Genomic DNA, 15,296 nt, shown 5'->3' with positions numbered 1-15,296 from the left:
CGGCAATACGTTGGATCACATGATCCTTGACCCCACCAAGGATGATGCATTTCGCCTTAGCCATTGCCTCCTTGTACTTTTCATTGTCAGTCGGGTCAACTGGGATAGCCAATGTTCTCAAGGCGAAGGCCTTGATTCAATGTCTATCTAGAATGGACAGGATCCTGGCCTTCCAAACCACAAAGTTGGACGCTCTGTCCAGCCTGTCCTGATCCCTTAGTCCATTCATGGCCATCTCTCTGCTCTTCCTTTCAACTCCTCCAAGTCTCTCTACTTCCCTCTGGAAGTTCTCTTTTTGACTCCCACTAAGTCTTTCTACTTCCCGCCTAGAAGTTCTTCACTAGACTCCCTCTGAGTCTCGATTTCCCTCCTAGAAATCCTCTTGCCAACCATCAAGTCGCACCTCTCTTGATCTCTGATGCACCTGCAACACTAATCTAGATTTCTTTGGCTAGAAATCCTCCTAGGTGGCAACTTCCTCTACCTTGGTTTTGCCCTACCACATACAGTTCTGTCTCGACAGCAACAACACCCCACCAGCTTCACTCCTCACAAACTGCCCACAACTTCCTAAGCCCCAACAACTGAAGGACCGAGCCTTTAGGCTCTGCGCAATCCCGACACTGGCTGAAATGCTGCCCAAGCAAACTTTGTCGACCCTCGTGGTTTCTGCATGGCTCTTCGTGAGCCTTTTTTTGCCCTCCTAAGCCTCTGCGTTGACCTCTCTCTGGCCCCAAACTAATGACGCAATCCCTCTGTGTTAACCCTTCTCTGCTGCTTTTTGCTAGGAACAATTTTTGTCACTCGGGACAACTGTTTCTGTTGCAAATGCTCTGCTTCAGTTGGTGCCTTTAGCTCTCCTGTGATCTGCAACCACGCTCTGATACCATGTTGAAATTTCTAAGTCTAACCCATTAGAAATTTTATCTATATTCTCTAGTTTATTTCTCCTACTTGTTAATTACGAACAAGTTATTTAAACATATAAATATCGAAATAAACACAATACAATCTCAACCATCTACAGATCAACAACTGAAAGAAATAACAAACACACAAGTGATACCGTTATTTTTGGACAACTCATCCCTGGAAAAACCCAACATAGGAAAACCAGTGCAGTAATTCTGAGGGTTATTTTATTATGCAGTCTATCCTTGAGTACAATTGAGTGCTAAACTGGCTCACCCAATAGAGAAAATAATCCGGTAGTAATACCTCTCTATTCAGAAAATTTGCCCCACGAAACCCTCTCCAACAATATTTGAAGCTTAGTGTCAGCCCAGCTGGCCTCAGTGTCAACCCAAAACCCTCTGTGTCAGCCCTCTGAGGTAATGTGCAACCTCTACGACCCGTTGTGTCACTCCTGCTGCCCTCTACGTGGATGACATAGGCCCTTCTGGCCTCTGCGCAGTCCCTTCTGGCTCTGCGTGGCTCCCTCTGGCTCAGCGTCTACCTCTCTTTGCTTTTGCGCTGGTCTCTCGGCACTATCTCTGCCTCTCTGTCGTGTAGTCACTGCCCCTCGCTGCAAACTAATCACTGATTTGACTTTTCTTAGCAAACCCTGCTCTAGAAAATCAAATGACCGATCACTCTGGTGTGTTCTCCAATTGACCCTCAAGCTTTCTCTTATACTTTTCCTGTTGGTCCTTCAACGACCAAGATTACATCTCTAATCAACGGATAAGATTAGATTTGGCTTGATCCATGTCCTTTAGAACCTTCTAACCCAGTTTTATATTAATACCCATTAATATTTTATTTTTCCTAAGTTTAGACTTGGGAACTCCATTAAAAATATTAATTATTTTAATATCTCCTAAATCGGGTAGAATCTACCCAAACCATTTCTGCGTCTTGGAGATCTCATGTGCTTTAGGCTCTCCACCAATTTTCATGGCTAGAGCACATCCGATGCTACCCCAAATCAACAGATCTTCCACTAGTGGTGGGAGGTTCCGTCTATTCCTCTTCTTGTACCTACTGTGACACTTGTGGCTCCTCTTCTCTTGAGGAGGTGCTAGTACTGGTTATCATGCTTGAACCAGATGCTTGTGTCCCTACCAGATTTGATCCCTGTTGCTGGACTAGAGGAGCATCCTCATCGTGTTCTTCAAATGGCATCTCACGAGATTTCCTGAAGGCTCTATCTTCCATGAACTTCGCATCCCACCTTACTACAATCTTTTTGCTGCTCGGAATGTAGATCCGATATGCCTTTGAAGTCTCGCTGTAACCTACTAGATACCCAACTTCGGTAGTCTGCTCTAACTTGCTCCGCTTCTCTTCTGGAATATGGCAATAAGCTACACTTACGAATATCCTGAGGTGACTTACTTCTGGCTTCTTTCCCGTGAAAACTCCCTCTAGTGTTTTTTCCAAAAGCCGTGTGAGGAGTCTTGTTCTGAATTTGTACAGTCGTGTTGCATGCTTCTTCCCATAAAACCTTGGGTAGATTCTGATCATATAAAAGCGCCTTTGCTGCTCCAACAATAGCTTTGTTCTTCCTTTCTGCGACTCCATTCTATTCTTGATTATAGGGTGTTGTGCATTCTCTTCAAATCCCTTGTCTTGCACAAAAATCAGTGAAGTTCTTATCTGTGTATTCTCTGCCATTATTTGAGCGCAATATCTTGATATTCCTTCCTATCAAGTTTTCCACTAGAGCCTTAAACTCTTTAAACCGATCAAAGACCTCATCCTTGGTTCTCAAAAAATAGATCCAAGTTTTCTTGGAATGGTCATCTATGAAGGTAACAAAATACTCAGCGCCACTGATGGCCCTTGTAGACATTGGACCGCAAATGTCTGAGTGTATTAACCCCAATACACTTTTAGCTCTATTGTCGCTACTAGAATATGCTGCTTTGGCGTACTTACCTAGCACGCAACCTCTGCATGTATCATCATGCTTGGTAGTAAGCACTGGAACCCCCGTAACAGTTTCCTTGAGCATCTGTAACACCCCATGATGTAAGTGCCCCATCCTCCTATGCCACAACTCATTTAATTCTTTTTCTCCATCGACATTACTGCTTATCAGTGCCATAGGAGACTCGAGTTGCAACTTGTATAATTTGTTGCTTCGAGTTCCAATCTGGGCCCTCTTTTTCCACCTTGGATGTTTGACATATACTCTATTACCAATGAAATATACATCATATCCCTTGCCTTGTAATTGAGAGACAAAAGTCAAATTCATTCCCATACCTGCACATGCAATACATTTGTGGCCTGAAGACTATCTCTTGCTGCTGTTTGGAATGTAACGGTTCCTTTTCCTACTGGGGTGCACTTCGCCCTGTTACCCATTGTGATTTGAAAGTTCATTTGTTCCTCTTGATAGCTCGAGAAATATTCTCGTTCTCCAGTCATATGAGCTGAATCCCCACTATTAATGTACCAGTCCTCGGTTGATGCTAGGCAAGCAAACTCCTCTTCCAACCTGGAAGCTAATTTGGAAATATTTTGATCCCTACTGTTCTCCATGCCCTTTTTCTTTGCTTCCATCTTGCCTGAACCTTGCTCTGATACCATGTGAAAATTTGCTGCAATAATTGATTTATTTCTCCTACTTATTTATGATAAGTTATTTACCAATACTTCAGTAAATACCAAAATAAATTCAGTTGCAGACTTCACAAACTATAATTGAAAATTAAACAGCAAGAGAAACATCAACATATGAACAATCACATTGACACACTTGTTTTTGGACAATCGTCCCCAGAAAAGCCCAATGTGGGAAAACCGGTGCAGTAGATCTAAGGATTCTTATTATTGGTAGTAAATATCTGGACACAATCTAGGATGCTCATCTAGCAATCATTTACAGAGAAAATACTGGCAAGAACATCTGAGTGAGTTTTACCTCACTTCACTTGACAGAATTCTGGTTGATCCGGCACAAGACTGGCTAACCCCGACTATTTCTATGTCACCTCTTTCCCTCTGCGTCAACTTTACCGGCTGTTCCAATAGTTCCCTGTAGTTCTGGCTGTTCTCGGCAGTTTTGGATTCTGCTTGACAGACAACTTTTGCGTCAGCTCTCCTGGCTACTGCACTGCCTCTCTTCAAGTTCTCTCTGCCTCTTTGTTCTGTATTTTGTGGAAAGTCCTTCTCCCAAATTCTCTCTACCCCTCAACTGCAAGATCGCCCCAATCTATTTTCCTCTTGAGAACTTCTCACCTCAGAAAATCGATTTCCTCAATCTCTGTGTGTGTTTCCAAATGAACCCCAAGCCTCGATTTTATAATTTTCCTGTTGAGTCTTCAATGGCCAAGATTAATTCTCTAATCAACGACTAAGATTAAAACATGACTTGATCCGCCTTTAGATTATTCTCACCCATATTTTGATTAATACCCATTAATATTTTAATTTCTGTAAGTTTAGACTTACGAATTCCATTAAAAATATTAATTATTTTAATAAAAGACAATCCGGGCAGAATTTCACCAAACGCTTTCTGGGTTCTTTAGAACTCATGTGCGTTAGCCTCTCCACCAATTTTCAAGGCTAGAGCACTTCTGATGCTACCAAAAACTAACACACCAAACCTCAAATGTTTTTTAAAGTTTGCCAAAATTCGAACTTCGAGGTTAAAGTTCGATGAACCTTGTGACATAGTTTGAAGGTGGGCCTTCCAACCCCGAAGATATGATTTTTCATTATGTAATTGGATGTTTATGCTTTCTTTTCTTGGTCACATTTGGACATGGATTAGTGGGGGAATTTGGCAGAAGAGTGCTACAACACTAATATTTGGACATGGATTATGTTTAGGGTGGAAAGGATTTCAGAATTAATTTCAGGCTTGGGAGGCTTCTCCCCAATCTATAATGGCTGAAAAAGACAATTTACAATGAGCTGGAAATTGATTTCTTAGAAAATGAGTTGAAACTCTCTTGGGAAAATTACCCAAAAATTCCAGATCTAAAGGTAAGTTTTTAAATATTGGAAATTAAATGAAGTTCACTCTAAACAAGTAAAATAGACAATGGTTGGCACAATTGTTTTATTGCAGATTTACATAGGTACACCCAACAAAACATGCTCAAATTTGCAAAATATTAGCTAGATACACATAAAATACGCCCAAATAAAACATGTATCTTCCCTTGGAGTAGATTTATCAATCAACTCAAATTTATCTCAGGGTTTTAAGTTGCCAGGAAGATAAGTAAATTAAAATTAGCAAGTAAATATAATATTTAAGCTAATGCAAAAAAAAAAGTTTTGAATTTTTTAAAAGAATGGAGTGGTTGTTGAGTGAATACCTTGTTCCCAACTTACCTCACCTTTGTTGGAGTGTGATAGCTGAACCTTCTTAAGTTGATCTTGTCAATAAATCAAGGGAGTGGGTTTGTTCTCTACGAGAAGCTGCCCCCATTATTAATTTAATAACCCCAAAAATGTTCAAAGGCAATTAGGAGCAGCCCCTTTGGTTTGGTATCTCTGGTCTTCCAATTGAGTGTGTGATAAATACGACCCCCTGTATGATTTGAAGCGTCCTTTTGGAATGGTCCAATCACTTGGAGTGATCCACTTGCAAAACAAGAAAGCCAAGTGAGGTTTTCCCCTAGTTCGCCCTCTCCATGTGACTAAGTAGCCCCTAGCTCAACCTGTTAACTGTTGTGTAGTTTACTTATTCTTGAGACTATTAGATTATGCTAATGAGAGAAATATGTTATGAATATAATTCATAACAATTAGCTAAATAAAATAAATATAAATATTAAATAATTAAAATATTATTTAGGTTAATTAGTCATTAAATTAAGTGAAAAGGCATGTCTAAAAGATATGCCCATTCACGAAAAGTCACCTGATGAGGTATAAAAGAAGGGCCCTCATTATACATTCAAATCATCTTATACATTTTATATATATTAATAAATTATTATTTTAATACCTCTATGTGTATTTTTATATTAAAGCTTTCAAGCCATCGCTCTTTTCGTGCTTCAGCATCAGTTTTTATGCTACAGTGGTATTAGAGCCATGGCACACGATATAATCATACGGGCCTTTGAACGCAGTTCGCCTCACAATGTGCCATTACGTTCACATCCTGATTATGTTGAACAATTTAGTATTCAAGGAGCATTTCAACAATTAGAAAAATCATTTACGGAAGTTAAAGCATGTCGAAAGGAAATTGATGATCTAGATGAGGATTCAAATAACGTTGATATTGATGAGAATGAGGATTATCTAGATCAAGTTAAGGTTTCTGATGAAGCTGATATAGATAAAAAATATTATAATGTTGAAAATCCAGAAGAAGATTTTGACCAGAATGACGATAACGAAAATGAAGTTTCTTTGGAGCAGGAAAACGAGTTACCTCCAAAAGTGAGCACATGTTAGCCTACATGCATGGAAATCTCTTCAAAAGAGATTACAAAACAGGCAATACTAGATCGAGGAGATTTGTTGGGACATTGTGAAGAAGCAATACCAAATGCAGAAATTCCAGCCAAACCGCATGAGACTGCATGTAGAAATAAGTGTTTTCTTGTTCATGAGGAAACTAATAGTCCGAGATTTGAATATGGTGAAGGTGTTGTGAGTATTTCTGCTATGGTTGTCTCCATTCAAAACGTGGAACTGAAAAAGCCTGAATCTGGTCCAATTGATGTGGTGCCAGTTACTAACAACAAAGATGTGGTATGTAGTCCGCTGCTTGACTCCACAAACACAACCATATCTAAAAATCTAGATAGCTTTGCAATTATTTATGATTTTGAGCCCAATTCAGTAACCATGTCTGAATCTGCAAATTCATCTTCTTGTCACATTTCACACTAGAAACAAATCTGTGTCTAATGTATCAAAACGTTCTGCATGGAAATCAAGCGGCATTACATCCAAACTAGGTAAGAATTTTGGAATGGATCTAGGTCTTGGTACAAAATCTAGTAGCCTAGTCCATTATGCTGATCCCTTTCCATTTCCAACCAATGTTGTTATTGGTTCAAGTAAGTCTACTCCGAACATGGGTTTTGCTTGGAATATAATAGATTGGACAAAACCTTGGGGTAAAGAAAGCAATGCCATTGCAAAGGATCCTTCCAAAGAAGAAGATAATGCTACTATATCACCACATAAGTTGTTGTTGAGGGTTGTTAGCTCTTTTGAGGAAATTTTAGCTCCACCAAATCCTGTGTTTTTGCACATTCCTGTTTCTAAAGCAATAAGCAACTTTTCATTGGGTCCTGAAACTAAACTTGTCTTCAGCACACAAACACTTAATGTCACGTCCCCTAATTGTGGACCTATTTCTGCTCTAATACAAAGTCTGTGCCTAGTGTGTCTGTTAAAGAAGCGAATTGAAAGGTTCCTTAACTTTCCCAAGTGCCCACAAACAGATTTGCCTCCATCACTTTCGGCACGTTATTGTTTTATGTCTCACTGTCGGCATGTTAGCGCTGTCTGCGTCCCTCTGTTGTGTATATCACTTCACACGATAACATGCCCACCATTAAACAAACTCCGGTCAACCTCCGCTGTCGAACAACGTGACCCAGTCAATACACCGGGCCGTTGTTCCGATTGTCGATGAGTCAACCCGCATAAAAGGCTGCGTCTCCCCTGTCGTCAAGCATCCTGTCCTCCCGTAAAACGGTGTGACGTGGGGTGTGTGATGTGTCATGCTTTTGGAAAAAATAGATTAGCATATACGCCTATGTTAATACGCCAAAGTTAATATATGTCAAGGCAATTACAAGTTTATGCTGGCAGTGTTCAAAACCGATACTTGTTAATGATGCCAACTTTTCACTAGAGTCTGCTCCTCTTGGAACTGTAGGAGAAGAATCAATTCTTATGCGAGATCCACATCCCGCTTCAACAAGCATATCCCATAGCTCTACTTCCATGTCAACCATCCCTGCTCATGCTTCTGGGCATTTCGCTTTCAGCACGACAGAGGGTTTTCCGATTTCTGTGAGTGGTATAATTGTTGCATCAGTTTGATCATCTCTAAGAGAATAGTATCAAGGTGGAAGAGGGTGTGGAGGTCGAGCATTGTGCTATAACTGTGGTCGAGTGGGTCACATTGCCAGAGACTGCCTAAAAGCTGAATTTGAGTGTGAAGATCTTCCCATCAAGCATTGTGCCCTTGCAGTTTCGTCGTATGGTAGGATTTGCGTTCTGGAGAAATATGTTGTTACAGCTGGGGATGTCAAGTACAAGTGCCAAACATCCGATATCATGGCGGAGATAGGTGAGATGATTGAGTCTGAGGGATGCGTGAATGCTTGTGGGTTGCAGAAAATGAGTATCGACATATCAACAGATGCTCTCGCCAAGAGAGATATCACCAGAAAAATCTGCTCTCCGGCTTGCAAAGATTACTATCCAAATATTATTGATCTCTACACTGAACTCGCAGTTGGAGAATGCTGCGATATGGAGACGCTTTGTGAATCAATGGCTTCCAGGCCGAGAAAAATGATGGCAGGATCTTATTATTCTCTACCAGTCTCAACTGCAACTGAGAACAAACCCATTAATATTGCTTTAGTTCGTAAAAATGCAGTGCAATTTTCTCATGAAGTATTAAGTCCTTGGCGTACATACTATACTAATAATGATGGGGTTGGATATACTAATGTGGTAAAGCATGAATTGCCATTGCCAATATTGTCAAATTATGGACACAGCCCGGAAGCCATAATGAATATCCCCTAAATATGTTGAAGTGCATCGAGTTTATTTTGCAGGGGAATTATCACCAACTTGCAGATGGGTTGATATATGGATTGAGAGAATGTCCATATGGATAAATTGTTGTTCGGTTTGCAGCTTCATATGGTTTGAGGTGTGATTTCCCAGCTTGCTATTCAATTAACAAAGAACGTATGGGAAATTGGGTGGCTCTACGTTTGCTATTTTTCTCATTTCTCATTTTTAAATATAATTATTTTATCTATTTTCAAAAAATAAATAAATAAAATTATTAGAAAAAAATTAAAAATAAAAATCTAAGGAAATATTACCGATGAGTTATAAGAGAAGAGGATGGTCAAATTATATACGTCAAGACGACATACCCTAAGTGAAGAAAACCCCAGTATTAAAGCTTTGAGGACAAAGCTTCCGAAGGGAAAGATTATGCTATGAATATAATTCATAACAATTAGCTAAATAAAATAAATATAAATATTAAATAATTAAAATATTCTTTAGGTTAATTAGTCATTAAATTAAGTGAAAAGGCATGTCTCCATTCACGACAGATCACCTGCTGAGGTATAAAAGCAGGATCAGTGTGGAAAAAGTCTGCAAAAAATCCCGATTTAATCCTAAAAACGCGATTTTTTGAACTAAACGATTTAATCCCCCGACTTTTTGGCGACTTTTTCACAAAGGAAAAAATCACGATTTTTTCCTTATACTCCCGATTTAATCGGGAGTCGACCCAAAAAGTCTTCCTCCCTTCCCAGGCCACCGATAAAGAGGCCGCAAAGGTGAAAAAACTATAAATTGAAGCTTCCATCCATGCATTTTCAAGTTATTACATTGTATTGTTTGTCATACTTCTTGCGAGCATAGCAGTCTCATTTGTAATCTGTTAGTTTTGAGGTTAAGATATGTTTTTGTTTTCCAAGGAAAAACAAATCTTTATAGTTTATACTTCATATTTCTAGTTAGAAAGCAAAGTATACATTGGCTAAGCCTCCAGGCTTTCAATGATCCAGACTCTAACAGCCACTGCCCCTTCAAAAGATTACAAAAGTACCAAAATGACAGGCATACAACAGTCTTCCGTAGAAAGAACCCCACACCATAAAAACATTGTTACAGTTGTTGAATGCTTCCAGGAGAAACAACAAAGAGGAGGTCATGAAGATCAAATAGCAACAACCTGTCCAAAAAAAAACAAAACCAGTGCCTCAAAAAAGAACCCATTTTTCAGACAGGAATAAAGTCCCTGTGAAATCTTGTGACAGCAAAGATCCTTCCTACAATGAGAGCACGTTTTGAAAGGGAACCTTCTTTAGTGGTGAATTCCCTGTAAATGTGGGGAAAGGTTATGTATCAGAAGTGGATTTTACCTCCAAGAGCTTTTGAATAATAGATGCCAAGGCTAGGTTAATAATCTGACATCTATTGTTTTCTCAAAAAATAAGCAGCTTGGATTCACCAAGCGTTAATTTTCACATCTACTGTGATACTCACTGTTAATTTTCATTGGACCTACCACCTGACACCTTATTACCCAAGCAGATTACAATCTACTGAATAAATGCATGACTTATTTCTTAATACAATTAGCGGAAACAAAAATTAAAAGGGGAAGAGGATCTGAGTGACTGATTACTTGATGACTTTTAGATGACTCATGATATACATTTATTATATTTTTTGTTGATATTTTGACTCTTGAGAGTTGAGACTCGGACAGGACTCAAAATTCAGGAGTTGATTCACTATTTTGATATGTGATGTAGCATCATACTTCATATACATATTATATATTAGCTTTCTTTACATGTTTATGTGGAAATGCATTTATTTGATGTTGTGGATACTCTAGATGTTAAAAAAAATAAAAAATAAAAATGAATAATTTTGTGTTTTTTTAATTTTGCCGACTTTTTCAAAAAACTCCCGACTTTGACGAGTTTTTCAACTTTTGGACCCTTGCCGAATTAATCCCGACTTCGACTTTTTCCACATTGAGCAGGATCCTCATTATACATTCAAATCATCTTATACATTTCATATATATTAATAAATTGTTATTTTAATACTTTTGTGTGTGTTTTTATATTAAAGCTTTCAAGCTATCAGTCTTTTTGTGCTTCAGCACAAGTTTTTATGCTACAAAATATGATTAAGAAGAGCATATGAATTGAATCCACTCCACAAAATGAACATTATATATATATATAAACAAAGGTTTGCAAAAAGTGAGATCTTTTATTAAAATGATGGCACTAATCTCATTAATTGTGTATGTGGTGTGGCCACTGTTCTAATTTATAAAGTATGCCGTGGAATTCATGTAATATGCAACCCACGTAAATTGTGAAGTCCTATTAATTCCTGCCAGGTCTAAATGCACTGTCATATTAATTGCTAAAATAGTGAATCGTTACACATATTAAATAGATTAACAATATCTGCATCCATAACTTATTAATTGGTGCAAGCATGGGTGTAAGTGGGACGTGACAACATTAACACATTAAAATTCATTGGAACTAATTGCTGCTATGAACCAATTAGTGTTCATTGGAATTAATTGCTGATGTGAACCAAACTTAATAACTTAGCTCAACCGTATTTCGGCCGAAGTTTGGTAACTATGATTGATATGCTCTTTAATTTCTCTTGCTTAACAAACATGCCTTAATCAAGTGAATCAAGAAGCTTTCTATACAATGTAAATTACTTTTTCTTATTTTGTACTTTGATATATTGTATATTGGTCTCTAATAATGAAATATTTTTGGAGAAAAATAATGAGTAGAAAGTGTTTTTTGGAGATGATTTCTCCAAGTAAATGGCCACTTCGATGATGATGAATTCCAGACTTCCATCTGTCAGATTCATCTGGAAAATGAAGAAAAAATATAGAAAAAGTAATATTTATGAAGGTTTGTTTTGGTATCTGCAAATGGAATGAAGTCTTTTCATTGTAATATTGTTTTATGTTTGTAGGCTTATAGTATAGGACGAGCACTAACTCAAAAACTGAAGGAACTTATACCTCGTCAACTGTTTAAAATTCCAATTCAGGTACATCTGAAATTTCTGTGAAACTCATTGTTTGATATATAGGAATGCAAGTTTGTTCTCATCTTGTGTTAGGAACTGGATAAATCACATTACTTTAGAGAAATCTTGCATTTCTGATTCTGTAAAAGCTTGAGTTTTCTGATTCTGTAGTCCAATTATTTTCCTTGTTAGCAGTCACAATACTCATCTCTGTTGATTGTTATAATAAGTTTCTATGCCTGCAAAAAGATGTGGATACTATGTCATTGTTTAAACTTTACATCACACAGTATTATACAACTTCCAGTCAAGCAGTTCAAGGCACCAAATAAACGAAAAAGCTGGTGAAAGCTTTCAACAAGACAATCATATATATCAAAAATGACTTTTGAGTTGTTGAGATGCTTTCACTAAAGTATCGGAATAATCCTTCTATTGACTACTAAGAGAACTCATGATGGTCTCTCAAACTATTTATGTCACATAACTGTCTCCAGTCTTGCATCTAACAAAAATTGGTGCCATCATAGAACTTTTAATGATAGCTTTCTGACATTTAATGAAGATTTTTGAAATTGAGGGAAGACTTTAGAGCCATAACATATAGCAGCAGCCCCAACATAATTATATGAACATATTCATATAAATCAGACTAGTATGAGAATTCTTTGAAATGCAACAACTGCAAATATTTCTTCTATCTAATAAATTAATTATGCAGTTTATTTTGTTTACAGAAAAATAATGAAATATTCACACTGAAATTTCTTCACCAAATAAAATACTGCGGAAACAAAAATAGGAACTGAGAAATATGCTAGCACACACACATAAAAAATTTGACACCATTGTTTTGAACAAAAGTGTCCGGAAAAACTGAATGTGGTAAAACGGGTGCAGCAACTGGGGGTTTTTTATTATTACGCAATAGTGAGAAATTCCGAGTACAACTGGATGCCCAAAAACTGGCTATCCTCTACAAGATAATGTGGCCACAAAATTAATGAGACGGATTTTGCCTCACCCAACATTGATCCAACTCCGAAACTAGCACCAACCGGGCTCCACGAAAGCCCTGCGTCTGCTTCTATGCCAATGCTACACAGTCCCTCACACACTTGGCATGGAAGCTGCTCTAATCAAGTTGTCTAGCCCAAGTCAGCCTTTGAGAATGATTTGCTAGCCCCTCCGGAAAATCTCTTGGCCTCCAGCAACTAAATTGACCCTCAATCCATCTAAATCGAACTCTGCCTGTGCATTCCCTGCGCAGCCTCATTGAAGAAACTCAACCCTCTTGTAGCTGACTCTCCGAAACTAGAAAACGTCCTCTAAACTCATTGTCCTTACCCATCTTTGTCTCTGCGTCCCATCTCTGGTTCAAACTCTTCTAGCCGAATGTTGCTCTCTAGAAAATTGAACTGCCTAAGGAAACTCGCTCTGCGAGTGTGCCTTTCCATCTACCCATAGACTTCTTCTTATAATCTCTAGTTGGGACTCCAACCCGAATGTTGCTCTCTAGAAAATTGAACTGCCTAAGGAAACTCACTCTGCGAGTGTGCCTCTCCATCTACCCATAGACTTCTTCTTATAATCTCTAGTTGGGACTCCAACGACCAAGATTAGGACTTAATCGGTGGCTGAGATCATTTCCTATTCGATCCTATGATTTTCTAAAGAAATCTCACCTTCCTTAATTAATTGTTGTTAATTAATCATTTTCCCTAAGACTTAGGAAAAAATTAATTTCTAATGAATTAACTTAATTAAGGCATTTCTAGGTGGATTTTCTTGAAAGTTTTTCTGGGTTCTAGAGAACTCTTGTGTTTTAGCCTCTCCACAAGGTTTGGAGACTAGAACACCTCCGATGCTACAAAAATTAACACTCCCTCTTAGCGAGGAAGGTGTTCTTTCCAACTCTAGTGTTGCATTGTTGCTACAACACCCTGTCTCTGTAACATCCTCCATACACGCTGCTGGTGTCTGGCCACTGTGAGTGCCTGCCACTGCCCACCAACTATTGCAAAGCTTTGATGCTGCATCTGTGCTACTGCTAACGCTGCACTATAAAATCTGTACTATTAATTTCAGATAGCAATGGTACTTTCTATGCTTGCAACAATTACTTCAATGTCCTTTTATTTGACCAATGATAATTTCCACTTAATTTTCACTAGCAATTACGTAAAACATTAATTCACATTGACTATAACTGTAGATAGAACATAAACGATAAACTGCAGAAAACAAGCCAAGACAAGAGAACACAAGAATTTGGCTCAAGCCAAGGAAAAACCCCAAGATGGGGAAAACCCTTAGTTCAATAGAGAGAGAGTACAATAATACAAAGTCAATGTCAAAATTGACTTGCCAATTTGATGATCCAATACCACTGTCCAAATGCCAAACAACTAGCCCAGTCAAATCTGCAATTCTGCCCTCAGTCAATAGCAGTCGAATTCTGCCCTAACCAAAAAGTTAACAATGGTCAAAGGCTAGTCAAACTCTTCCAAAACAACTTTGTCAAAGGAGAGAGAAAATCGACCTCTCTTGACAGTGAAACAACAACAAAAACAATCAACTTTGAAGCGGTTAAACATGGTCAAACAAAAGGTCAGCCCTACGGTCAAAATGCCACCTCAGGCCTACGGTCAATGCATGTCGACTTGCTCATATTTTCTCGATTTCTATGCCAATAAATGTGGCTTGGTCAAACAGAATTAATCCTCCAAAAATCACAGTCAAAATAGGTCAAAGGAGCCTCACTCAATGCTAGTCAAATATGGCTTAAACAAAAAGTCAATGCCTAGTCAAATTAACCTGCAAAAACTTGCACGTGTGAGATGAAACAGGCTGCCTGTGGTTTGTACAACCCAATCAGATGAGGAGAGAGAAGAATGATGTGTTGTGAATGTGTCAAATGAGGTTGGAGGTCTCTTCTATATATATGTGATGGAAGAGGGTTAATTTGTCCAACTTGACCCCAAGCCAACCTTGACAAATTGTACACTTGTGGGCTTGATATCATAAACATATTTATCGTTGTCCAAATTTAGTGATCCTTAGGTCAGTTTGGTCCTCTCGAAAAGAGGAATTCAATCCAATAACCATCTTCTTCAAATGAGATGCCCAAAGTGGAATTTGGCCCTAGTTGCACATCTTAACACTCCCTTTCAACTAGGGAGAGTTCCACCTGCCAATATGCATCCATCATCATGCCATCTAGATCATCATGTACTATCTATGCATCTCATCTCGTCTCTGTTGAAGATTGATATAGATAATAAGAAGGATCGATCAAGAGTGAGTCATAAGACATTACTACTCTCCACTGATGAAAGTCAGTCCACATAACCAAGGCTAGAACCCCAATCAGACTTGACCTTGACCGATCAAGTTGTTAAACATTATGCATCCTAGACATAGGGAGTACGACAGTTTATGATGCGTCAATTTGAAGTGCTATGGTCCCTATCCTCTTTTCTCGACTCATTGGCCAAATGAGAGGTACTTCCCAAGAGTCCCAAACTGCAAGGGTAGGATGTATTATAGGGCATCTGCAAGAG

At 38.4% G+C, this 15,296-nt stretch overlaps 1 protein-coding gene across 4 annotated transcripts in view; it reads left to right on the top strand.

Moving 5' to 3' along the window:
- Nucleotides 1-15,296, top strand: part of LOC149267621 (Small GTP-binding protein) — a 462,582-nt gene that overhangs the window by 404,141 nt on the left and 43,145 nt on the right. For 3 of the 4 annotated variants that reach the window (XM_089433721.1, XM_089433718.1, XM_089433716.1), the window contains one exon: nucleotides 11,677-11,754. The exons of the other annotated variant lie outside the window; for it this stretch is intronic. In XM_089433721.1, coding sequence (XP_089289847.1) covers nucleotides 11,677-11,754 — 78 coding nt within the window. The remainder of the gene's footprint in view (nucleotides 1-11,676; nucleotides 11,755-15,296) is intronic. 4 annotated transcript variants of the gene reach the window in all.

This window comes from Pinus tabuliformis, chromosome 6 (genome assembly GCF_031772625.1).
Source record: "Pinus tabuliformis cultivar Carrire ecotype Pingquan chromosome 6, CPIR1, whole genome shotgun sequence".
In the NCBI taxonomy this organism is placed as follows: Eukaryota; Viridiplantae; Streptophyta; class Pinopsida; order Pinales; family Pinaceae; genus Pinus; species Pinus tabuliformis.
The sequence above is the reverse complement of the archived record's forward strand: the minus strand, read 5'-3'. Positions and strand labels throughout refer to the sequence as shown.